This window comes from Coregonus lavaretus, assembly GCF_964263955.1.
Source record: "Coregonus lavaretus genome assembly, chromosome: 20".
NCBI lineage: Eukaryota > Metazoa > Chordata > Actinopteri > Salmoniformes > Salmonidae > Coregonus > Coregonus lavaretus.
In genome coordinates, this window is record NC_140007.1 from 20,776,822 (window position 1) to 20,803,049 (window position 26,228).

Genomic DNA, 26,228 nt, shown 5'->3' on the forward strand with positions numbered 1-26,228 from the left:
CTACAGTGAGGGAAAAAAGTATTTGATCCCCTGCTGATTTTGTACGTTTGCCCACTGACCAAGAAATGATCAGTCTATAATTTTAATGGTAGGTTTATTTGAACTGTGAGAGACAGAATAACAACAAAAAAATCCAGGAAAATGTTATAAATTGATTTGCATTTTAATGAGGGAAATAAGTATTTGACCCCCTCTCAATCAGAAAGATTTCTGGCTCCCAGGTGTCTTTTATACGGGTAATGAGCTGAGATTAGGAGCACACTCTTAAAGGGAGTGCTCCTAATCTCAGTTTGTTACCTGTATAAAAGACACCTGTCCACAGAAGCAATCAATCAATCAGATTCCAAACTCTCCACCATGGCCAAGACCAAAGAGCTCTCCAAGGATGTCAGGGACAAGATTGTAGACCTACACAAGGCTGGAATGGGCTACAAGACCATCGCCAAGCAGCTTGGTGAGAAGGTGACAACAGTTGGTGCGATTATTCGCAAATGGAAGAAACACAAAATAACTGTCAATCTCCCTCGGCCTGGGGCTCCATGCAAGATCTCACCTCGTGGAGTTGCAATGATCATGAGAACGGTGAGGAATCAGCCCAGAACTACACGGGAGGATCTTGTCAATGATCACAAGGCAGCTGGGACCATAGTCACCAAGAAAACAATTGGTAACACACTACGCCGTGAAGGACTGAAATCCTGCAGCGCCCGCAAGGTCCCCCTGCTCAAGAAAGCACATATACAGGCCCGTCTGAAGTTTGCCAATGAACATCTGAATGATTCAGAGTGTCACGGTTCAGACAGACGACCAGAGGACCACAATTGCGTCACACCAGAAAGTTTATTAAACTTAAGGGAAAAGGGAAGTAGGGAGTGAATGAAGGCTCCAGGGGTAACAGGGATCCCGTCCAATGTGCTGGGTCTGTGCCCCCCCCAGTGGCAGCGATGCGTCCTATGAAGCCGGTGGTGGGTGGTCCAGAAGTCCTGGGGGGGGGGAGACACAGACACAACAGGGCGGAATGAAACAAGGCAGCAGTACAGTTCAAGGGAAATCCAAAATACGTAGTAGCAAGGCAGAAGGCTGGTCAGAGTTACCGGGATTGAAGAGTAGTCAGGAGTCGAAATGGCAGAAGCAGGTCTGGATCTCCTGAGGCAGAAGAGTATCCAAAAACAGGCAGGTCCGGGGTCACAAAACCAGGGTGAGCCAGAAGCGCGAGCAAACAGGTTCCGGGTGTGAGCTTTGCAGACGATCTGACACCGGAGAGCTGAAAGACAGGGCCTTAAATACTGGGAGAGGTAGTGGGTAATGCAGCGCAGCTGGCAGAGTAATTAGAGCAGAGCAGAGCAGGGACAGGTGGAGCTAGTTAGGCTGAGTAGAGAGAGTGGTGAGCAGAGTGGAAGAAAATTAAGGTGGTAACCCGGTGGAGTGAGAGGCCCATGACAGAACCCCCCCCCCAAGGGACGGCCCCAGAAGTCCCAAGAGCAACACCACGCCGGGCGGGAGGAGGGGAGCCGGAGGAGGGCTAGAACTCCTCCGAACGGTCCGAGTGAACGTCCTCATCCTCGGAGGAAGCCGGAGGGCCGTGGTCGGGAGATGGGACAGGTCCCGAGACAGGATCAGGCACAGGACAGGAAGCCGAGCGGGCAGGACGGTTAGGGACCCCTCTGGGGCGGCCCCTACGGATTGCAGGTTGATCAGGATGCCGTTGGTGGAAAGCGGTGATGAGAGTCCTATCCACAATCCGACTAGCTGGCACCCAGGTCCTTTCCTCAGGTCCATAGCCCTCCCAGTCAATGAGGTACTGGAGACCCCTACCCCTCCGTCTGGACCGAAGCAGGCGGCGGACGGTGTAAACCAGACCACCATCGACGAGCCGTGGAGGAGGAGGACCAGGCGCAGCAGGGACCAGCGGACTCTCATGGATGGGCTTAATCTTAGACACATGGAAAGTGGGGTGCACCCTCAGGGAATTAGGCAGTTGGAGCCGGACAGCAGTTGGGCTAATCACTCTTATGATAGGGAATGGGCCAATGAACCGAGGTGCCAGCTTCTGCGACTCCACCCTGAGTGGCAGGTTCTTCGATGACAACCACACCCTTTGACCAACATGGTAGGTGGGAGCAGGAATTCTCCGACGGTTGGCCCCGGTAGTGTAGCTGGCAACGGATCTGAGGAGTGTGGCTCGGGCTTGTGACCAGGTGCGGCGACATCGACGGGCAAAAGCAAGTGCAGATGGGCAAGTAACCTCCTCTTCCTGGCTGGCAAATAGAGGAGGCTGGTATCCATAAACACATTGGAAAGGGGACATACCGATGGCAGAGCAGGTCAGAGAATTGTGTGCGTACTCCACCCATGTCAATTGCTGCGACCAGGAGTGGGGGTTGCGTGAAGTCATGCATCGCAGTGCCTTCTCGAGCTCCTGATTAGCCCGCTCTGACTGCCCATTGGATTGGGGATGGAATCCGGAAGTCAGACTGACTGTGGCTCCCAGCAGGTGACAGAACTCCTTCCAAAAAGCGGAGGAGAATTGTGGACCACGGTCAGAAACTACATCCCTTGGCAGTCCGTGGATCCGGAAGACGTGTTCCAGGACCACCTGGGCGGTCTCCTTGGCGGTTGGGAGCTTGGGGAGGGGAATGAAGTGTGCCATCTTGCTGAAACGGTCAACGATGGTGAGAATGACGGTCATGCCACTTGAAGGGGGCAGCCCCGTGACAAAGTCAAGGGCGATGTGAGACCAGGGACGTCTGGGCACAGGCAGGGGCTGCAGCAATCCGGCTGGGGGCTGGCAGGACGACTTGTGTTGGTTGCAGATGGGGCAGGCTTGGACGAATTCCCGTACATCCTTCCTCAGAGAGGGCCACCAGAACCTCTGGGCGAGCAGGTTGTAAGTGCGGGTGGAGCCAGGGTGACAAGCTAGGCGGGAGTCATGTCCCCACTGAACGACCTGGGACCTCAGGTCTTCGGGGACAAAAAGGCGGTCAGCTGGGCAAGTGCTGGGACCTGGCTGGTTACGGAGAGCCTCCAGCACCTGTTCCTCAACAGCCCAGGTCAGAGCTGCAACGATGCAGGGACTTGGCAGAATCGACACCGGGTCCTTGGAGGGGGTGTCATCCTTCTGGAATTGACGGGAGAGGGCGTCTGGCTTGGTGTTGCGTGATCCAGGCCGGTATGACAGAGTGAAATTAAACCTGGTGAAGAACAGGGCCCAGCGGGACTGCCTGGAGTTCAACCGTTTGGCCGTGCGGATGTACTCCAAGTTCTTATGATCGGTCCAAACGAGAAATGGAATGGTGGACCCCTCCAGCCAGTGACGCCACTCCTCCAAGGCAAGCTTCACAGCCAGCAGCTCACGGTTCCCTATGTCGTAATTGCACTCAGAGGGGGACAACCGACGTGAGAAAAAGGCACAGGGATGGAGCTTCCTATCCTCCGCAGCCCACTGAGAAATCACGGCACCAACTCCCACATCCGAGGCGTCCACCTCCACAATGAATTGCCGGTCCACATCAGGCATCTGGAGGATGGGAGCGGAGGTGAACCTCACCTTGAGGGTACTGAAGGCTTTGTCGGCTGCTGGGGTCCAGGTGAAGGGTTGCTTGGTGCTGGTTAGAGCAGTGAGAGGGGCAGCAACGGTACTGTAGTTCCGGATAAACTTCCTATAGAAGTTAGCAAACCCCAGAAACTGTTGCAGCTTCTTTCTGTTCTCCGGAACTGGCCATGAAGTGACTGCTGATACTTTGGCAGGATCCATTTGGATACTTCCCTCTGCCACTATGTACCCCAGGAAGGCCACTGTCTTGACGTGAAACTCACATTTCTCTGCCTTGGCGTAGAGGGAATTCTCCAGAAGACGATGAAGGACTTGCTGGACATGGCGGGTGTGTTCAGACAGGTTTCTGGAGTAGATTAAGATGTCATCCAGGTAAACGAAGACAAACTTGTTTAACATGTCCCGCAGTACATCATTCACTAGAGCCTGGAACACAGCAGGAGCATTGGTGAGGCCAAAAGGCATAACCAGATACTCGTAGTGGCCTGTTGGTGTATTGAATGCGGTTTTCCATTCATCTCCCTCCCGGATCCGCACTAGGTGGTAAGCGTTTCTGAGATCCAACTTGGTAAAAACAGTGGCTCCCTGGAGCAACTCAAAAGCAGAGGTGAGCAGAGGCAGAGGGTAACGGTTTTTCACTGTGATGTCGTTGAGTCCCCTGTAGTCGATGCAGGGGCGAAGAGATCCGTCCTTCTTCCCCACAAAGAAGAAGCCAGCACCAGCAGGAGATGAAGATGACCGGATTAATCCTGCGGACAGAGAGCCATTGATGTAGTCCTCCATGGACTTTCTTTCAGGAGCAGACAACGAATAAAGACGACCCTTTGGAGGAGCTGTTCCAGGGAGGAGGTCGATGGCACAGTCGTACGGTCGGTGAGGGGGCAGAGATGTGGCTCTTGCTTTGTTAAACACCTCTCTGAGACCATGGTAGCATTCTGGGACATTGGAGAGGTCAGGAGCGGAGTTAGTAGGTACTGGCCGAGGGGGTAGTGCGGCAGCAAGCAGGCAGGTTCGGTGGCAGTCCTCTCCCCACTCCCTGATCACCCCGGTCACCCAGTCGAGCTGAGGGTTGTGCCGGCGGAGCCATGGGTAACCCAGGATGAGGGGTTGGCCTGGAGAGGGGAGCAGGTGAAACTGGATAGTTTCTTGATGGTTTCCGGACAGACCCATCGAGACCGGGGCCGTGACATGAGTGACCGATCCGAGTAAGTGTCCGTCCAGTGCCCGGGCAGGAATAGGAGGTGTCAAACGGAGGTTCTCCAGTCCCAGTTGGCGTGCCAGCTTGATGTCCATTATGTTGGCTTCGGCGCCAGAATCCACCAGAGCAGCCAGGGTGTGAGTTGAGTCAGAGAGGCGGAGGTGAACTTGCAGCAGGGGTTTGCGGTCGGAGGACTGGATGGTCATTGAACTCAACCGGACTCCCCCTATGCCCGGTGAGCTTCGGCCCTTTAAAGGGCAGGTTACCACACGATGTCCATCACCTCCACAATAGAGGCAGAGGTTTGAGGTGAAGCGGCGCTGGCGCTCTGCAGGAGTGAGAGAGGCTCGCCCAATCTCCATAGGCTCAGACTGATCAAGCTGACCTGGGTGAGTGGCAGTAGATGACAGGAGCCCAGTCGGATCTCTCCGAATGCCGGTAGTAGGTGGACCTTGGCGCCCCCTCTCACGACGACGGGTCTGTATCCTTCTGTCGATCCTGACAGTCAGTGCGATGGCTTCATCAAGAGTGGAAGGCAGTTCATGGGAGACCAACTCGTCCTTGATATAGTCAGCCAAACTATGGAAGAACGCGTCCACCAACGATGGTGTGTTCCAAGAACTTCGTCTAGCCAGGGTTCGGAAGTCGATGGAATGGTCTGCGACTGTACGTCTGCCTTGTCGAATACTGAACAGTTCACGAGACGCCTCTGCGGTGGGTGAATCCAGGTCAAACACCTTCAGCATCTCCTCAGCAAACAGGTCGAAGGTTGCACATGCGGGGGTTTGACGTTCGAACTCTGCTGTTCCCCAGAGTCGAGCTCGGCCCGTCAGGTGAGTGATGGCATACCCAACTTTAGCCCCCTCCGTGGCGAAGGTCCTTGGCTGCAAGGAGAACTGAAGTCGGCAGCTAGTCAGGAATGGCCGGACCTGGGTTGAATCGCCGTTGAACCGCTCGGGGTTTCCAATCTTGGGTTCCGGAGCAGCGGCTGCAATGACCGGGGCAGGTAACTCGGGGGCAGGGCTGGTGGGCAGACTGGCTGGGGTAAGGTTGGTGAGGAGTTGAATGATCATGGCGAGTTGTTGTTGCTGTTGCTGGAACTGCTGCTCATGCTCATCGGTTTCCATGTCGGGGAAAGTGTGCGCTGAGTCCATAATGGTCAGATCGTACTGTCACGGTTCAGACAGACGACCAGAGGACCACAATTGCGTCACACCAGAAAGTTTATTAAACTTAAGGGAAAAGGGAAGTAGGGAGTGAATGAAGGCTCCAGGGGTAACAGGGATCCCGTCCAATGTGCTGGGTCTGTGCCCCCCCCAGTGGCAGCGATGCGTCCTATGAAGCCGGTGGTGGGTGGTCCAGAAGTCCTGGGGGGGGGGAGACACAGACACAACAGGGCGGAATGAAACAAGGCAGCAGTACAGTTCAAGGGAAATCCAAAATACGTAGTAGCAAGGCAGAAGGCTGGTCAGAGTTACCGGGATTGAAGAGTAGTCAGGAGTCGAAATGGCAGAAGCAGGTCTGGATCTCCTGAGGCAGAAGAGTATCCAAAAACAGGCAGGTCCGGGGTCACAAAACCAGGGTGAGCCAGAAGCGCGAGCAAACAGGTTCCGGGTGTGAGCTTTGCAGACGATCTGACACCGGAGAGCTGAAAGACAGGGCCTTAAATACTGGGAGAGGTAGTGGGTAATGCAGCGCAGCTGGCAGAGTAATTAGAGCAGAGCAGAGCAGGGACAGGTGGAGCTAGTTAGGCTGAGTAGAGAGAGTGGTGAGCAGAGTGGAAGAAAATTAAGGTGGTAACCCGGTGGAGTGAGAGGCCCATGACACAGAGGAGAACTGGGTGAATGTGTTGTGGTCAGATGAGACCAAAATCGAGCTCTTTGGCATCAACTCAATTCGCCGTGTTTGGAGGATGTCACGACTTCCGCCGAGGCTGCCCCCCCTCCTGGTTCGGGCAGGCTTCGGCGTTCGTCGTTACCGGAGTACTAGCTATTGCCGATCCCATTCTCATCACTCCACTTGTCATGTCTTGTCAATCACACACACCTGGTGCTCATTCCCCTAATTAGTATGTGTATAAGTGTTCCCCTTGTCTTTGTGAGTGATTCTTTGTTGTGAGAGCGTGTAGCTCGGTTGAGCTACTATTCACTGTGTTTATGCCAGGGTGGATGTTTTCCCTTGTATAGTTTCATTTGACGCTTGGGGTGTTTGATTTATGTAAACGGAATAAACTCTGGACTTTGGTATTTTACCTCCTGCGCCTGACTCCTTCATTCACACCTCGTCACAGAGGAGGAGGAATGCTGCCTATGACCCCAAGAACACCATCCCCACCGTCAAACATGGAGGTGGAAACATTATGCTTTGGGGTTGTTTTTCTGCTAAGGGGACAGGACAACTTCACCGCATCAAAGGGACGATGGATGGGGCCATGTACCGTCAAATCTTGGGTGAGAACCTCTTCCCTCAGCCAGGGCATTGAAAATGGGTCGTGGATGGGTATTCCAGCATGACAATGACCCAAAACACACGGCCAAGGCAACAAAGGAGTGGCTCAAGAAGAAGGACATTAAGGTCCTGGAGTGGCCTAGCCAGTCTCCAGACCTTAATCCCATAGAAAATCTGTGGAGGGAGCTGAAGGTTCGAGTTGCCAAACGTCAGGCTCGAAACCTTAATGACTTGGAGAAGATCTGCAAAGAGGAGTGGGACAAAATCCCTCCTGAGATGTGTACAAACCTGGTGGCCAACTACAAGAAACATCTGACCTCTGTGATTGCCAACAAGGGTTTTGCCACCAAGTACTAAGTCATGTTTTGCAGAGGGGTCAAATACTTATTTCCCTCATTAAAATGCAAATCAATTTATAACATTTATGACATGCGTTTTTCTGGATTATTTTGTTGTTATTCTGTCTCTCACTGTTCAAATAAACTTACCATTAAAATGATAGACTGATCATGTCTTTGTCAGTGGGCAAACGTACAAAATCAGCAGGGGATCAAATACTTTTCCCTCACTGTATGTCCCTGGTGAGTCTACACTTCTGTTTGTTTGGGGGCTGAGGAGTATTGGGAGGGCTTACGGGATGTGATGGAGGGAGGGGTTGATCTACAAAGATTCTTAGAAAATAGGATGCTCTGTTGTATACTGGCTGCCTTTGAGGTGGTACCGCACCTCATGATAGGGCGGCAGGTAGCTTAGTGGGTAAGAGTGTTGTGCCAGTAACCGAAAGGTCGCTGGTTCTAATCCCCGAGCCGACTAGGTGAAAAATCTGTCGATGTGCCCTTAAGCAAGGCACTTAACCCTAATTGCTCCTGTAAGTCGCTCTGGATAAGAGCGTCTGCTAAATGACTAAAATGTAAAATGTAATGATCAAACACTCGTTTCTAACCTCAGCATTCCCCACTAGTTTGGTTCGGTTAAAAGCCTCCAGTAATGAAAAGGCTTATCTGAAATATAAAGAGATTATATCTGGGCAGAAGTCATCACTAAATCAAAATGGAGCTGGTCTCTGTGCCTCTGTCAATCAGAAATGAACCAGTCTCCCTTCTATCAATCACAAAGGTTCCTCAAAGTGACCATTTACTCTCAAAGTTCAATTGGTGGTGCATGATTGGGTAGTGCCGCCCTCAGACATAGCTGTTTCCTAGAGACGACCTGTCAATCAAACTCACTCCTCCAAGGGATGGAGAGGAACCTCTTTGATCTTCCAACAGAAAAAACACTCATGTCACCAGGGACCTTCTTACCTCTTCTCAAATTGACTCTTTCTTTCTTTCTTTCTTTCTTTCTTTCTTTCTTTCTTTCTTTCTTTATTTCTCAACTACTGTGTATAGTGTATAAAGGCCTGCAAAGAACATAACCTGAATGCAAAACTTCAATCACATTTCATAGCCTTCCATTTCTCCCTTCCATCTGTTGCTACTGATACAGTATTCACAGCATGATGCCCATTCACCGATGATACAGAGAAGCAGATTACACACTAATGAACTGAAATGAATTATGGGACGTGAAAATTAGACCTTTTTTCTTTACACTGAAGCTGCCATTTTCACAGGAAGAAATCAAAGCTTGTTATTGAGCTTTCAGTCTCATGGTTAACTCCTGTAATGATGTCATTGCATAGTGTTGTGTGACCCAGGGGAGAGTTGGTAGATAAGTGGCTTGGCGCCACAGAGTCTGCATTCCATATGTCAAAGGAGATTACTGAGGATGATCTTAGAATAATTGATGGACAGGATATAGTGACAGGGGTAAAGGGTAATAACATCAAAGAAAGGGAGTGCCCATGGAGGTTTACCAGATGTTAGTGAAGAGACTTGTAACAGAGTGTATATATGGAGAGAGTGGATCTTTGTTCTGGAGTTGGAAGATGGCAGAGGCAGGGCTATGTCCTTATTCTGTTATAACTAACCATGGTACCATATTAAATATCTTATATGAACTCCCCATCAAAAGTGTCTAAGTACATCCTAACATTCGTAATCACGTGATACCCGGGAAACTCATCATAACAACTCCCAATGGTGATAATGAGTTTATAATCATAAAAACATATTTTTAATAGAATGTGAGATAGTTGTTCTGACTGTGAAAATTGCACAGGTTATAATAACAATTTCTTCCCCACCAACTGAATAGCGGAAATTCCTGAAGGTAGTTTAGGGCGGAATTATATTTCAATTCAAATGATGAACTACGCTCCTTGTATGTCTTGATAATGATAATTATGTTGATACATACAGTACCAGTCAAAAGTTTGGACACACCTACTCATTCAAGGGTTTTTCTTTATTTTTACTATTTTCTACATTGTAGAATAATAGTGAAGACATCTAAACTATGAAATAACACATATGGAATCATGTAGTAACCAAAAAAGTGTTAATAAAAATATTTTATACTTGAGATTCTTCAAAGTAGCCACCCTTTGCTTTGATGACAGCTTTGCACACTCTTGGCATTCTCTCAACCAGCTTCATGAGGTAGTCACCTGGAATGCATTTCAATTAACAGGTGTGCCTTGTTAAAAGTTAATTTGTTAATGCGCTTAAGTCAATCAGTTGTGTTGTGACAAGGTAGGGGTGGTATACAGAAGATGGCCCTATTTGGTAAAAGACCAAGTCCATATTATGGCAAGAACAGCTCAAATAAGGAAAGAGAAACGACAGTCCATCATTACTTTAAGACATGAAGTTCAGTCAATACGGAACATTTCAAGAACTTTAAAAGTTTCTTCAAGTGCAGTCGCAAAAACCATCAAGCGCTATGATGAAACTGGCTCTCATGAGGACCGCCACAGGAAAGGAAGACCCAGAGTTACCTCTGCTGCAGAGGGTAAGTTCATTAGAGTTAACTGCACCTCAGATTGCAGCATAAATAAATGCTTCACAGAGTTCAAGTAACAGACACATCTCAACATCAACTGTTCAGAGGAGACTGCGTGAATCAGGCCTTCATGGTCGAATTGCTGCAAAGAAACCACGACTAAAGGACACCAATAAGAAGAATAGACTTGCTTGGGCCAAGAAACACGCGCAATGGACATTAGACCATTGGAAATCTGTCCTTTGGTCTGATGAGTCCAAATGTGAGATTTTTGGTTCCAACCGCTGTGTCTTTAAAGATGCAGAGTAGGTGAACGGATAATCTACGCATGTGTGGTTTCCACCGTGAAGCATGGAGGAGGAGGTGTTATGGTGTGGGGGTGCTTTGGTGGTGACACTGTCTGTGATTTATTTAGAATTCAAGGCACATTTAACCAGCATGGCTACCACAGCATTCTGCAGCGATACGCCATCCCATCTGGTTTGGGCTTAGTGGGACTATCATTTGTTTTTCAACAGGACAATGACCCAAAACACACCTCCAGGCTGTGTAAGGGCTATTTGACCAAGGAGAGTGATGGAGTGCTGCATCAGATGACCTGGCCTCCACAATCACCCAACCTCAACCCAATTGAGATGGTTTGGGATGAGTAGGACCGCAGATTGAAGGAAAAGCAGCCAACAAGTGTCCAGCATATGTGGGAACTCAAGACTGTTGGAAAAGCATTCCTAATGAAGCTGGTTGAGAGAATGCCAATAGTGTGCAAAGCTGTCATCAAGGCAAAGGGTGGCTACTTTGAAGAAACTTTGATGATTTGTTTAACACTTTTTTGGTTACTACATGATTCCATATGTGTTATTTCATAGTTTTGATGTCTTCACTATTATTCTACAATGTAGAAAATAGTAAAAATAAAGAAAAAGCCTTGAATGAGTAGGTGTGTCCAAACTTTTGACTGGTACTGTATTTAACAAGTCCTTTGACTGACAGAGCTGCAGACAGCTATTACACTAAGTAGGCATGTTTCATTTAATGGTACCATGCTTTAATAAAAGATCCTGTGACTAAAAGTAAATGACTAGAGTAAACCTACATTGACACAGATATGTTGGACGCGGCATCCAAATGGTAAATACTCCCTGCAGCATGGATTTTCTTCCCACATGATGATAATAGAACCGATAGCCTGATTTGTATTCAAACAGAGCATTGCACTAGCGGTCAAATGTTTCTATGACTGTGAAGCAAGTAGGGGGCACGGGGGGAGTGAAAGAACAGTGATGTGTTGTGTAGACTACATAAGCATTATCTAGGGGTCAGAAATCATTATGTTCCGTACAGCTAAATCCAAGGGACTCCTAAAGGAAAGTGGGCAGAATATAGCAGTCTGAATTACTGTAGCTAGGTATGCATCCTGTACTATATTCTAGGAGCCCACAGCAGTTTGGCTGAGATGAGTCAACAGCAGCAGGGTATGGCTGGCCCTGTCTCATTTAGCTTCCTCTATGAGCGCTGGCTGGCTTAGAGAACAGGTTGTTGGCGTAGGCTGCGTTAACATTCACTCTGCAGCAATCACAGTGCTTCACCAGACCAGACCAGCCTGTATCCACAAAGCTGATCTGGGATCTGTCCATGTAATATTATTAATTATGATCTAAAAGGTAAAACTGCTCCTAGATCAGCACTTCTAGTCTGATGCTTTGTGGTTACGGGCCCAGACCAGTCATTCCCTGCTGCCTTCTACATCTTCTCTCTTGGTCTGTAGAGACGTGATGGATCCAACCAAGAGAAGGTCAACGTTGTAGATAAAGGTCTGTCAACATCCTCCATTCTCCAGCACTCCACTAATAAAATACACTGAACAAAAATATAAACGCAACATGCAACAATTTCAAAGATTACAGTTCATATAAGGAAATCAGTCAATTGAAATAAATTCATTAGGCCCTAATCTATGGATTTCACATGACTGGGAATACAGATATGCGTCTGTTGGTCACAGATACCTTTAAAAAAAGTAGGGCCGTGGATCAGAAAACCAGTCAGTATCTGGCGTGACCACCATTTGCCTCATGCAGCGCAACATATTTCCTTCGCATAGAGTTGATTGTGGCCTGTGGAATGTTGTCCCACTTCTCTTCAATGGCTGTGCGAAGTTGCTGTATATTGGCGGAAACTGGAACACGCTGTCGTACATGTCGATCCAGAGCATCCCAAACATGCTCAATGGGTGGTGATTTGTCTGGTGAGTATGCAGGCCATGGAAGAACTGGAACATTTTCAACTTCCAGGAATTGTGCTGAAACATGAGGTGATGGCAACGGATGAATGGCACGACAATGGGCCTCAGGACCTCATCACGGTATCTCTGTGCTTTCAAAATGCCATCGATAAAATGCAATTTTGTTCATTGTCTGTAGCTTGTGCCTGCCCATACCATAACCCCACTGCCACCATGGGGCACTCTGTTCACAACGTTGACATCAGCAAACCGCTCGCCCACACAACGCCATACACGCTGTCTGCCAACTGCCCAGTACAGTTGAAACCGCGATTCATCCGTGTAGAGCACACTTCTCCAGCATGGAATGTTGTCCCACTTCTATTCAATGGCTGTGCGAAGTTGCTGTATTTTGGCGGAAACTGGAACACGCTGTCGTACACGTCGATCCAGAGCATCCCAAACATGCTCAATGGGTGACATGTCTGGTGAGTATGCAGGCCATGGAAGAAATGCAACATTTTCAGCTTCCAGGAATTGTGTACAGATCCTTGCGACATGGGGCCGTCCATTATCATGCTGAAACATGAGGTGATGGTGGCGGATGAATGGCATGACAATGGGCCTCAGGATCTCGTCTGCCATCTGCCCGGTACAGTTGAAACCGGGATACGACGCTGAACTGCAGTCTGTTCAAGACCCTGGTGAGTACGACGAGCAAGCAGATGAGCTTCCCTGAGACTGTTTCTGACAGTTTGTGCAGAAATTATTCGGTTGTGCAAACCCACAGTTTCATCAGCTGTCCGGGTGGCTAGTTTCAGATGATCCCGCAGGTGAAGAAGCTGGATGTGGAGGTCCTGGGCTGGCGTGGTCTGCGTTTGTGAGGCCGATTGGACTGCTAAATTCTCTAAAACGACGTAGGAGGCGGCTTATGGTAGAGAAATTAATATTCAATTCCCTGGCTACAGCTCTGGTGGACATTCCTGCAGTCAGCATGCCAATTTCACGCTCCCTCAAAACTTGACACATCTGTGGCATTGTGTTGTGTGACAATACTGCACATTTTACAGTGGCCTTTTATTGTCCCCAGCACAAGGTGCATCTGTGTAATGATCATGCTGTTTAATCAGCTCCTTGATATGCCACACCTGTCTGGTAGATGGATTATCTTGGCAAAGAAGAAATGCTCACTAACAGGGATGTAAACAAATTTGTGCACAACATTTGAGCTAAATAAGCTTTTTGTGTGTAAAGCCAGGTCCCCTCTAGTAGTCTATCTCTCGTATTAAACAACCTATTTGTCTTAGTTTTCGTCTGTAGAATCAGCCAGCGAGGCAGAGTTGATATGGTTCTTCTGGGGCTCTCAGGGAAAGCCAGGGTAATGAACAGGGACTGTACAGTAGATTATGGGATGTGTTTCACGGGCTGAGGCCAGCTGTAACTAAGCTTGCTGTGGGTTTTATTCCTACACTGCCTCCCTAGCGTGTGTGACTGTGCCTTATTTCACTACTCAGCTCAGTGACCGAGCACTGCAGAATTTAAACACCAGGCCTCATTTCCATAACTCTTATTGCCTGTATTAGAATGTATCATGTCCACTGGCAGATTTTATGGAGTGTAACCTAGTGTGTTTGGATATTTATTGTCACCGTTGTTTATTTCGATTGAACGCTCCGGCTGTCTCTGTAATAGTGCTGTTCATTCACATCTTGTGTTTCCTTTGTGCTGTATTCACACACTGACACACTCTTTGCATGTTACGATTGTGTCCAATGATGCCATCAAAAAAATTCACATTTTGTCAGTAACACCTCACCACTCCACTGATGCCACCCCTCTTAGCCAACTCCTCCTCTCTTCTTCTGTCAAGCAATTCTCCTTCTCTTAACATTTCCTCTCACTTCAAACCCCATGAACTTGAATCCCTCTCCATTTATCTTTCTCTCTCTTGCTCTCTGTCTGTCTCTCTCTCCATCCCCCTCTCAGAGGGCAGGCTGGTGTCTGAGCTGTGATAAGCGGTGTAAAGTGGCGGAGGAGGGTGATTTCATCCATGTGATCCACAGGACTTAGCTATAATGGAGAGTAGAACAGTCCAGGACCTTGTCTCACCTCCACCACATTTCTCACAGCATGAGAGGGACAACGCAGCACAGCCACACACATCTATTACACAGCCACACACATATACATATAGTACATCTGCTACACATCCACACACACAGTGGGAAGCTAAGCGTGGCAGCGTGTGAGTATGGCATGTGGAGTGGGCTTCTATACAGTCTCTCTCGCCTCATGAGACCTGTGGATTAGCGCATTGATCTCTGTAATCAATCTCAGAACGCAATTAATCAAACCTGAGACCCTGGCTATGCGTGTGCGTGTGTGTGTGTCTATGTGTGTAAGAGTGGACCTGATTAACAAGCTATATTTATCCATCAGGCGTATCGGAGGGAGGAGCAGAGATTCGAACATGACTCAGACACAGACAGACAGAGTGTGTAGATCTAGGTGTATTTTTAATGAGGGCCTGGCTGTACTGTATGCCCTCATAATTACACTCCTGTCAGTCAGTAGATGGAGCACACCAAATGGAGAATGGATGGCACAAATGCGACCAGCGTGGACCTCAATGCCGTATCGCCCACCGTATGTCAAAAAGTACTGTTCTTCTCAGTAATAGGCTTCATTTTCACATCTCGTACAAGGTAGGGATGCATTTCCCACTCTTCCTCTTACAGCACATTCTGCTCCTCCAGAGACTCAATGAATGGGAGCACATGGAGGGATTACATTTACTAGGCTATATATTTTCCTTTCCACTCTTGGCCACTTGATGTCATTGGAAATGTAGTGGAGAGGAATATTGCATCCTCCCTTTGGGGAGATGTCAGGGTATGTGGCAGGAGATGCTGCGGTGGGTGAGAGAGAGAGGTAGGCTGTGGGTTATTGAGCGAGGTGATTGGAGTCAGAAGTGGTAGTGTGTGAAAGAGAGGGAGGATTGATTCTGGGCTTTAAATAAACACACTGCTTCTCAACTCCAGCTGGGGCACTGTTCTCTGCCTAACCCACCTGTCAGTCAACGCACTGTGTGTGTGTGTGTGTGTGTGTGTGTGCGTGTGTGTGCGTGTGTGTGTGTGTAGAAAGGCAACAACAAACCAGAAACAAAGTTTCAGGGCTAAAGCTTGTCAAGCCAACAAGCAGGCTGTGCTTGATTGAATTAGAACCTCAAACCCTCATTGTGTGTCAGTAAGTTTTAAACCAAGACAGAGTCCACTGGCAGATAGTTCCAGTATGTCATTGGCCAGCCTCTGTGCTGTAGCTATCATCCTATACATCAGAACAGCAGAGGAGCATTAGAGCTGCACACAGAGATTTGAGCCTTTTCTAAGAGAGCCCTGGGCACAGAAACACTGTGTGGGAGAAGAAACGGCCATGGCAATTTCAGCCAATTGATCTGCAGATAGCAGGCAAGATTGTGCCTGCTTCCTAAACTGACTTACTTTTTTCCCTCTATTTTTACATGTTATCTTGCCTCCATTTGCCTGTGCTGAAAAGCCTATCTGTTCCAATAAGCTTATATGTTATTGAGCCACTGGCCGCTCTGCTTCTCCACTGTTTATTTAGGGAGGGAGAAATTGCCACACGCAGAGACAAAGACACACATGCACGCACGAACACATAAACGCATTCACGCACACATGTATATACACACACACACACAGCCACTATGTGACTGTCCTCTTCCATTACCCTGTACAGCCAGCTTCCCTGCTGTGTGTGTGTATATACATGTGTGCGTGAATGCATTTGTGTGTTCGTGCGTGCATGTGTGTCTTTGTCTCTGCGTGTGGCAATTTCTCCCTCCCTAAATAAACACTGAGTGTACAAAACATTAGGAACACCTGCTCTTAGACATAGACTGACCAGGTGAAGCTATGATCCCTTATTAATGTCACTTGTTAAATCCACTTCATAGATGAAGGGGAGGAGACAGGTTTAAGAAGGATTTTTAAGCCTTGAGACAATTGAGACATGGATTGTGTATGTGTGCCATTCAGAGGGTGAATGGGCAAGACAAAATATTTAAGTGCCTTTGAACGAGGTATGGTTGTAGGTGCACCATTTTACATTTTAGTCATTTAGCAGACGCTCTTATCCAGAGCGACTTACAGGAGCAATTAGGGTTAAGTGCCTTGCTCAAGGGCACAGCGACAGATTTTCCACCTAGTCGGCTCGGGGATTAGAACCAGCGACCTCTTGGTTACTGGCACAATGCTCTTAACCACTAAGCTACCTGCCGCCCCTGCCACCAGTTTGAGTGTGTCGAGAACTGCAACACTGCTGGTTTTTTCACGCTCAAGTTTCCCGTGTGTATCAAGAATGGTCCTCCACCGAAAGGACATCCAGACAACTTGATACAACTGTGGGAAGCGTTGGAGTCAAAAGGGCCAGCATCCCAGTAGAATGCTTTCGACACATTGTAGAGTCCATGCCCTGATGAATTGAGGCTGTTTTGAGGTCAACAGGGGGTGCAACTCAATATTAAGAAGGTATTCCTAATGTTTTGTACACTCAGTGCATATTTCTCATTCTCCTTTCCCCTCTCTTCAACACATCCCATGCTCTCTCTCTCGTTATCTACCTCCTCCCTTATTCCTACCCTCCTCGCTCCCAACCTCAGTATCTTCCTTAATTGACCTCCTAGTTGTTTTTTTGGCTACTCCTCCAAGTGCTGAAGTCTCATTAAGAGTGTTCAATTAGTTTTGGAGAATGCAAATTAGCAACAACAGTGTCTGCTCTAACCTCACAGGGTGTGCTTTGGAGCAATGGATTTATAGGGAATGAATCTGAACTGTACATTCTGGGATATAATAGACAAGAATATTAGTGACACATTTTCTTTCTGTCCATTATTCCAATTCCAGTGTTTTTGTTTTATTATATAGTTTTTAAAATGGTTTTTATGACAGTTATTATTGGGCTGCATACACTCTGGTAACAGTCATTTGAGTTGTCTGGACCTTGGAGTGTTTTGGTCTCTCACATACAGAGGGGTTGATTTGTCACATAGAGAGGTGTTGGGTTTTCTCTTTGCCTCCAATTGTGAGCCGCTGAGCTATCAGGGAAAGTTCAGGAGTTGCCTGAGGCCGCAGACTTTGCTGCTGTGACTAAACCACTGAGGTAAATGGTGTCTCATCCACCTGAACAGTGCTGTCCTCTCTTTGACTGGACAGACCTGGCACGGAGAGGAGATGGAGCGCTTGAAGTCAGGCTTTTAGCCGACCCACTTTGGAGTGCAGGAGACAGGAGAGTAAGGGAGGGTGGAGAGGGAATGAGAGCACGATGTCCCAAATTTAGAAAATGTAATATGCTGTGGGGCAGACATGTCGCCAGACGCAGCCAGAGCAGAGTGCACCTGGGATGGCCTCTTTGCGCTGTGTGATTCATGGAGCTCTCCCAGGCTTAGCACAGGTATGCTCCCTATCTATACTACCGTTTGTCTTCATCTATCTACCTGAAAGAGAGGGAGGGAGAGAGAGAGAGAAGGGTGAGATGAAATGGGGCAGAGAGTGAGAAATGGAGAGAACGAGGATAGAGACAGAGGAAATGAAGAGGGAGAGATAGACGGGGCAGTGAGGAAAGATTTTGAGGAAAGTGAGACAGACTTGGCAGCAAATAGAGAGAGAGAGAGAGAGTATGGCATATTAACAAACAGTGTCAGGGAATGATGGAAACACTCTGAGGTAGTGAGTGAGACCCAGGCAGAGTAGAGGGTTAGAGAGGAGAGAAAGACATAGAATAGATATAGATTTAGAAAAGCGGTAGAGAGTCAGACTGACAACTCTAAGGTGCTGTTTGACCCCACACTGTAAATAGGCCAACCATCTGTATTGTATTAGACATTTGTGTTGGATACATGTAGTTAATGATGCTTGAAAATGGATTGGAATGTTTATGTCAAACAGTGTTTGATGTTAGCCTCCTCTCTGACCTTTGCCCCCTGACCACTGTGTGTTGCAGGTATCTGGATCAAACCAACCCGAACCTCCAGGATGAGGGTTAAGAGAGCAGACTTTGTGGCCGGATGTCTCGGTGGAAGGGTCATCGTTGCAGGTGGACTAGGTGAGCACTTTATAGCCCAAATAGTATTGGGTTCCAAAATAACCCAGAACCAATACACTACCTGACCCTGACAAATAACAACACCACTTACAGTACCACAGCACTAACAACAACAACAAGGTCAGGTCCTAACACTAAAACAACCTCTAAAAGGTCTAGTTCATGTGAACAAACAAAACACCTGCGCATTAATCTTAGTAACACAGTCTGACAGTCACTCCATGAGAAGTAATGATGTTAATTTAGCCAAATAAAATTCCCATTGCTTTCTAATTTTCTCCTTGATTGAATTGCATCATAAATATACTATGAAAAAAACAACTAATTATGTTTAGAATGAGTAATCAGAGGGTTAGTGTTTCCTCGATTGCATGATTGTAAGCAGTTTACATTTACAGCCGCGGCTCAGTAGGAGATAAAGCAGTGTTTACCTCATAATGAGACAGTGTGGGAATGCATTCTATTCTCTCTGTCTTCGTACACATTCTGTGTAATTTGGTTAATTTATTTGTTCATTTGGGTCTCCATGTCACAGCTTAAGGAGACAATGAAGCGAGCTTAGAATCTGTCATAAGAACTGCTCCCACTGTCTCTGTGCAAGAGGGAGGGAGGGAGGGAGAGAGAGAGGGAGAAATAGAGTTGGAGTGTGAGAGAAACACACACAGCGATAGAGACAGAGAGAGATGCAGAGAGAGAGAGAAATTGAGTTTGAGTGAGAGATGTAGAGAGAGGAAAGAGACAGGAGAGAGAGGATGCAGAGATACATGTACAGTTTGAGCGGGGGGGGGGGGGGGGGGGGCTGGTACAGAGACACGGGAGGAGAGAACGAATTAGGAAATGTTACACTTATAAATGTCAGCAGAGTCTGGGTGTGAACCTTTTAATCCTGGAGGGATATTTTTGGATTCTGATTCACATATGTTATATGGCATATTTCCTTTCCTCTGACTTTTGTCAAAGGCTGGTAAATGAGGGATCTGCTCTTAGTTTAACAGCCAGCTGGGAGAATTGTCTCTGTCTTTTGAGGCTGAATAAGGAACCTATTTATTATTCATAGTGTTGGGTGTGTGGAAGCCAAAGGGCTGCTTTTCAGGGTGACATCAGATTGTCATGCCATTGAGAAGCTGGAGCCTCCTCCTCCCACTCACTCACTCTATCTCTGTATTCTCTCTTTATCTGTCTCCCAAACGTTTCTGACTATCTTGTCTTTTTCTCTCCCACTGTCTCTTTTTTTCTCTCAAATGTTTTAATTTCTGTTTCCTCTCAACCTCCCCTCCCCTTATCACATATTCAAGACAAATTGGTGTATGTATGAATATTATGATTAGAGAATATTTGAATTAACTTTGAAGAGATGGCTGTGTAAATGCTGTCTATTTACCACCACAAACCGATGCTGGCACTAAGATTGCACTCAGGGAAACTTAAATCCGGTCGACCTAATTTCTACCAGCATGTTAAATGTGCAACCAGAGGAAAAAAAACTCTAGACCACCTTTACTCCACACACAGAGACGCATACAAAGCTCTCCCTTGCTCTCCATTTGGCAAATCTGACCATAACTCTATCCTCCTGATTCCTGCTTATAAGCAAAAACTAAAGCAGGAAGCACCAGTGACTCGGTTAATAAGGAAGTGGTCAGATGACGCAGATGCTAAGCTACAGGACTGTTTTGTAACACAGACTGGAATATGTTCCGGGATTCTTCTGATAGCATTGAGGAGTACACCATATCAGTCACTGGCTTCATCAATAAGTGCATCGATGACGTCGTCCCCACAGTGACCGTACGTACATACCCCAACCAGAAGCCATGGATTACAGGCAACATCCGCACTGAGCTAAAGAGTAGAGCTGCCGTTTTCAAGGAGCGGCACTCTAACCCGGACACTTATAAGAAATCCCGCCACATTGCCTTGCAAAGTATTCATCCCCCTTGGCGCTTTTCCTATTTTGTTGCATTACAACCTGTAATTTAATGGACATACACAAAATAGTCAAAATTGGTGAATTGAAAAATATATATATAACTTGTTAAAAAAATTATACAAAATAAATAACGGAAAAGTGGTGCGTGCATATGTATTCACCCCCTTTGCTATGAAGCCCCTAAATAAGATCTGGTGCAACCAATTACCTTCAGAAGTCACATAATGAGTTAAATAAAGTCCACCTGTGTGCAATCTAAGTGTCACATGATCTGTCACATGATCTCAGTATATATACACCTGTTCTGAAAGGTCGCAGACTCTGCAACACCACCAAGCAAGCGGCACCATGAAGACCAAGCAGCTCTCCAAACAGGTCAGGGACAAAGTTGTGGAGAAGTACAGATCAGGGTTGGATTATAAAAAAATATCTGAAACTTTGAACATCCCATGGAGCACCATTAAATCCATTATTAAAAAATTGAAAGAATATGGCACCACAACAAACCTGCCAAGAGAGGGCCACCCACCAAAACTCACGGACCAGGCAAGGAGGGCATTAATCAGAGAGGCAACAAAGAGACCAAAGATAACCCTGAAGGAGCTGCAAAGCTCCATAGCGAAGATTGGTGTATCTGTCCATAGGACCACTTTAAGCCGTACACTCCACAGAGCTGGGCTTTACGGAAGAGTGGCCAGAAAAAAGCCATTGCTTAAAGAAAAACTAAGCAAACACGTTTGGTGTTCGCCAAAAGGCATGTGGGAGACTCCCCAAACATATGGAAGAAGGTAGTCTGGTCGGATGAGACTAAAATGTAAGCTTTTTGGCCATCAAGGAAAACGTTATGTCTGGCACAAACCCAACACCTCTCACCCCCCCCGAGAACACCATCCGTGGTGGCAGCATCACTCTGTGGGGATGTTTTTCATCAGCAGGGAATGTGAAACTGGTCAGAATTGAAGGACTGATGGATAACGCTAAATACAGGGAAATTCTTGAGGGAAACCTGTTTCAGTCTTCCAGAGATTTGAGACTGGGACGGAGGTTCACCTTCCAGCAGGACAATGACCCTAAACATACTGCTAAAGCAACACTTGAGTGGTTTAAGGGGAAACTTTTAAATTTCTTGGAATGGCCTTGTCAAAACCCAGACCTCAATCCAATTGAGAATCTGTGGTATGACTTAAAGATTGCTGTACACCAGCGGAACCCATCCAACTTGAAGGAGCAGGAGCAGTTTTGCCTTGAAGAATGGGCAAAGATCCCAGTGGCTCGATGTGCCAAGCTTATAGAGACATACCCCAAGAGACTTGCAGCTGTAATTGCTGCAAAAGGTGGCTCTACAAAGTATTGCCTTTGGGGGGTGGGGGGGTGAATAGTTAGATACAGGACTACAGGACTAAGATTGAATTGTACTACACCGGCTCAGACACTCGTCGGATGTGGCAGGGCTTGAAAACTATTACAGACTACAAAGGGAAGCACAGCCGCGAGCTGCCCAGTGACACAAGCCTACCAGACGAGCTAAATCACTTCTATGCTCACTTCGAGGCAAGCAACACTTAAGCATGCATTCCGGATGACTATGTGATCACGCTCTCCGTAGCCGATGTGAGTAATACTTTTAAGCAGGTCAACATTCATAAGGCCGCAGGACAAGACATATTACCAGGACGTGTACTCCGAGCATGCGCTGACCATCTGGCAAGTGTCTTCACTGACATTTTCAACATGTCCCTGACTGAGTCTGTAAAACCAACATGTTTCTAGCAGACCACCATAGTCCCTGTGCCCAAGAACACTAAGGTAACCTGCCTAAATGACTACCGACCCGTAGCACTCACGTCTGTAGCCATGAAGTGCTTTGAAAGGCGGGTCATGGTTCACATCAACACCATTATCCCAGAAACCCTAGACCCACTCCAATTTGCATACAGCCCCAACAGATCCACAGATGATGCAATCTCTATTGCACTCCACACTGCCCTTTCCCACCTGGACAAGAGGAACATCTACGTGAGAATGCTATTCATTGACTACAGCTCAGCGTTCAACACCATAGTGCTCTCAAAGCTCATCACTAAGGACCCTGGGACTAAACACCTCCCTCTGCAACTGGTTCCTGGACTTCCTGATGGGCCGCCCCCAGGTGGTAAGGGTAGGTAACAACACATCTGCCACGCTGATCCTCAACACAGGGGCCCGTCAGGGGTGCGTGCTCAGTCCCCTCCTGTACTCCCTGTTCATCCATGACTGCATGGCCAGGCACGACTCCAACACCATCATTAAGTTTGCCGACGACACAACAGTTGTAGGCCTGATCACGGACAACGATGAGACAGCCTATAGGGAGGAGGTCAGAGACCTGGCCGTGTGGTGCCAGGATAACAACCTCTCCCTCAACGTGATCAAGACAAAGGAGATGATTGTGGACTACAGGAAAAAAAAAAAGGACTGAGCACGCCCCCATTCTCATTGACGAGGATGTAGTGGAACAGGTTGAGAGCTTCAAGTTCCTTTGTGTCCACGTCACCAACAAACTATCATGGTCCAAACATACCAAGACAGTCGTGAAGAGGGCACAACAAAGCCTATTCCCCCTCAGGAGACTGAAAAGTTTTGGCATGGGTCCTCAGATCCTCAAAAAGTTCTACAGCTGCACCATCGAGAGCATCCTGACTGGTTGCATCACCGCCTGGTATGGCAACTGCTCGGCCTCCGACCGCAAGGCACTACAGAGGGTAATGCGTACGGCCCAGTACATCACTGGGGCCAAGCTTCCTGCCATCCAGGACCTCTATACCAGGCGGTGTCAGAGGAAGGCCCTAAAAATTGTCAAATACTCCAGCCACCCTAGTCATAGACTGTTCTCTCTGCTACCGCACAGCAAGTGGTACCGGAGCGCCAAGTCTAGGTCCAAAAGGCTTCTTAACAGCTTCTACCCCCAAGCCTCTACCCCCAAGCCATAACACTCCTGAACAGCTAATCATGGCTACCCGGACTATTTGCATTGCCCCCCCACCACACCCCACCACACCCCAACCCCCTCTTTTATGTTGTTGCTACTCTGTTTATTATTTATGCATAGTCACTTTAACTCTACCCACATGTACATATTATCTCAATTACCTCGACTAACCGGTGCCCCCGCACATTGACTCTTTACCGGTACCCCCTGTATATAACCTCCCTACTGTTATTTTATTTGACTGCTGCTCTTTAATTATTTGCTATTTTCAAATTTTTACTTATCAATGTTTTACTTAACACTTTTTTTTATTTTCTTAATAAACTGCATTGTTGGTTAAGGGCTTGTAAGTAAGCATTCGGCGCATGTGGCAAATAAAATGTGATTTGATTTGATATGCAATTATGTGCACAGCCCAATATAATGTCACTCATGCGTACACACACGCACATACACACACGCACACACACACATCCTCACAAATCCTAAGAGGTCTAATGATTTAAATGTCGTTTGGTCATTTCAGGGATAGTCATATTTCAGGTGTGATATTTATTCACCCAAGCTTAACCCTCTTTAGCTGCTTTTAGGTCGCTGACCTCACATTTCTTTGTGCCATTGTCCAATTCTGTCCTAAAATCTAGTGCAGGTAAATGGTCAACAGTAGCTGTGGGTGTGCCCAAACCACTTCTGCTAGAACACCCACTATGACACTAACCTACTCTGCTGATGCCAATACATTTAGGGCGGCAGGTAGCCTAGCGGTTAAGAGCGTTGGGCCTGCAACTGAAAGGTCGCTGGTTTGAATCCCCAGGCCGACTAGGTGAAACATCTGTCGATGTGCCCTTGAGCAAGGCACTTAACCATAATTGCTCCTGTAAGTCGCTCTGGATAAGAGCGTCTGCTAAAAGACTAAAATGAAAAATATATATATATATGTATCTTGGTCCATTTGACACAGAACCGAACACGTGGTCAAATCCAGTTTAGTAAAAACATCCCCCTCGGAAGACAAACTTCTAGTAGTAGAGAGGGGGAGATATAGGTTTGGTGTTGGAGAGGGAGCTGGGTTGTGGGTTGATAAGAAGCATTGTGAAGCTGGGCTGGAAATCAAAGGCGCAACAGGAAGCTTTGAGCGCCGAGAAGAGCGGAGCGGAGGAGTGGTTCTTCCTGCACAGCGCCATGGCGGAGCGTGTTCCTGTGAAGATAAAAAAGGAGCATGTCTGAGCAGTACTCTGATTGCCATGAAAAGACTATTCAGCTCCGGCACTTTGTTCTCCCCAGAAATTATGATAACAACAGTAGCCTAACCCCCACCGACCAGTCCATATCATCTGCAGCTCATTGAGGGTCTCCATGGAAACCAGAAAAACTTAGCAGCAGCTGGTGGTGTGTAATGACAGGGATAGGAGCACAAATCCTGAGGCCAGAGGAGAGAAAACTCACTTTGAATGACCCTCCTAAAGATATGAGATATTGCCATGTGTGTGGTGGAGGGAGAATAAGATTTGTGATTGTGGAGGATATACACTAAGTATACAAAACATTAAGAACAACTGCTCTTTCCATGACATAGACGGACCAGGTGAATCCAGGTGAAAGCTATGATCCCTTATTAATGTCACTAGTTGATAAAGTAGGTAGATTAAAATATTGAATGATAGGAGAAGATACCCTGAACATGTGAAAGTTGTGAGCGGTTCAAGAATTACAATTATTGTTGGTGGGTATTATATGCTAATTTATGCACATTTAAGTAGCTATAATTTATATTGCAGACCAGAGCTAGACCAGAGCTAGTGCGAACCAGAGCTAACTAGCTACGCCCAGGACCAGAGCTGGACCAGAGCTAGTGCAGACCAGATCAGTAGTTGTGGTCAGTAGTTGTGGTAAGTAGTTGTGTGGTTGTGTTGCAGGTTCTTTGGGCCCTACAGTATGGACGTGGTCAGTAGAAGTGGTCAGTTGTTGTGTGGTTGTGGTCAGTAGTTGTGTGGTTGTGGTCAGTTGTGGTGGTCAGTAGTTGTAGTTGTGTGGTCAGTAGTTATGGTCAGTGTCTAAACTACAGTTGTTGCGTGTGAAAACTGAAAGAAGTGCGATGAGAAGTGATCGGGTGAATCCAATCAGAGCAGCAGGATCAACGCACAGCCCAAAGGTGTCATTGTAAACTGATGATTTATGTTTTCTTTTAAATCCACAACTTGAATCCCTCCACAGCCTCATAGAGGATCTAGATACATTTTCTAACCCCTCTGGATTACAACCAAATTATGATGTGTACTATATGACGTATTGGATCACTAAAAAATTCAACTTTTACATTACCGTGTAGTTTACCAATATAATGGACTGATGGTGATGTGGATATACTCGGTATTCATATCCCAAAATAAATAAATGATCTCACTCCAATGAATTTTAATAGAACGTTAGCAAAAATAGATAAGATCTTGCTACCATGGAAAGGTAAATACCTGTCTATTTGTGGAAAAATCACCCTGATTAACTCTTTAGTATTATCCCAGTTTACCTATTTGCTTATGGTCTTGCCTACGCCTAGCGAACAGTTTTTTAAATTATATGAGATAAACATATTCCATTTTATTTGGAACGGCAAGCCAGACAAAATGTATATAAGAGGACAGAAATTATTAAATATTAAAGCATTAGACCTATCACTAAACGCTTCAAGAATGGCCTTTTTCCCTTTATTCAGATTACAACCTCTCACTTTCAGTTATTTGAAAAGGAAATCATCTCCCAAATATCACTATTTCTAAAACAAGCCATAGAAAGTTGGTTGCATTTTCAATTTAATCCTCCAGAAACGACGGAACAAATAATGCGTGGTTAAACTCAAATATACTAATTGATAAACTATAAAAGTTATAATCTTTGTAAATGATA

The 26,228-nt window shown here is 46.8% G+C and overlaps 1 protein-coding gene across 1 annotated transcript in view; it reads left to right on the top strand.

Moving 5' to 3' along the window:
* LOC311147974 (kelch domain-containing protein 8B-like) overlaps positions 1–26,228 on the top strand; it is a gene marked incomplete at both ends in the record, with an annotated part of 119,031 nt that overhangs the window by 78,479 nt on the left and 14,324 nt on the right. Inside the window, one exon of the mRNA XM_084184838.1 lies at positions 18,325–18,426. Coding sequence (XP_084040964.1) covers positions 18,325–18,426 — 102 coding nt within the window. The remainder of the gene's footprint in view (positions 1–18,324; positions 18,427–26,228) is intronic.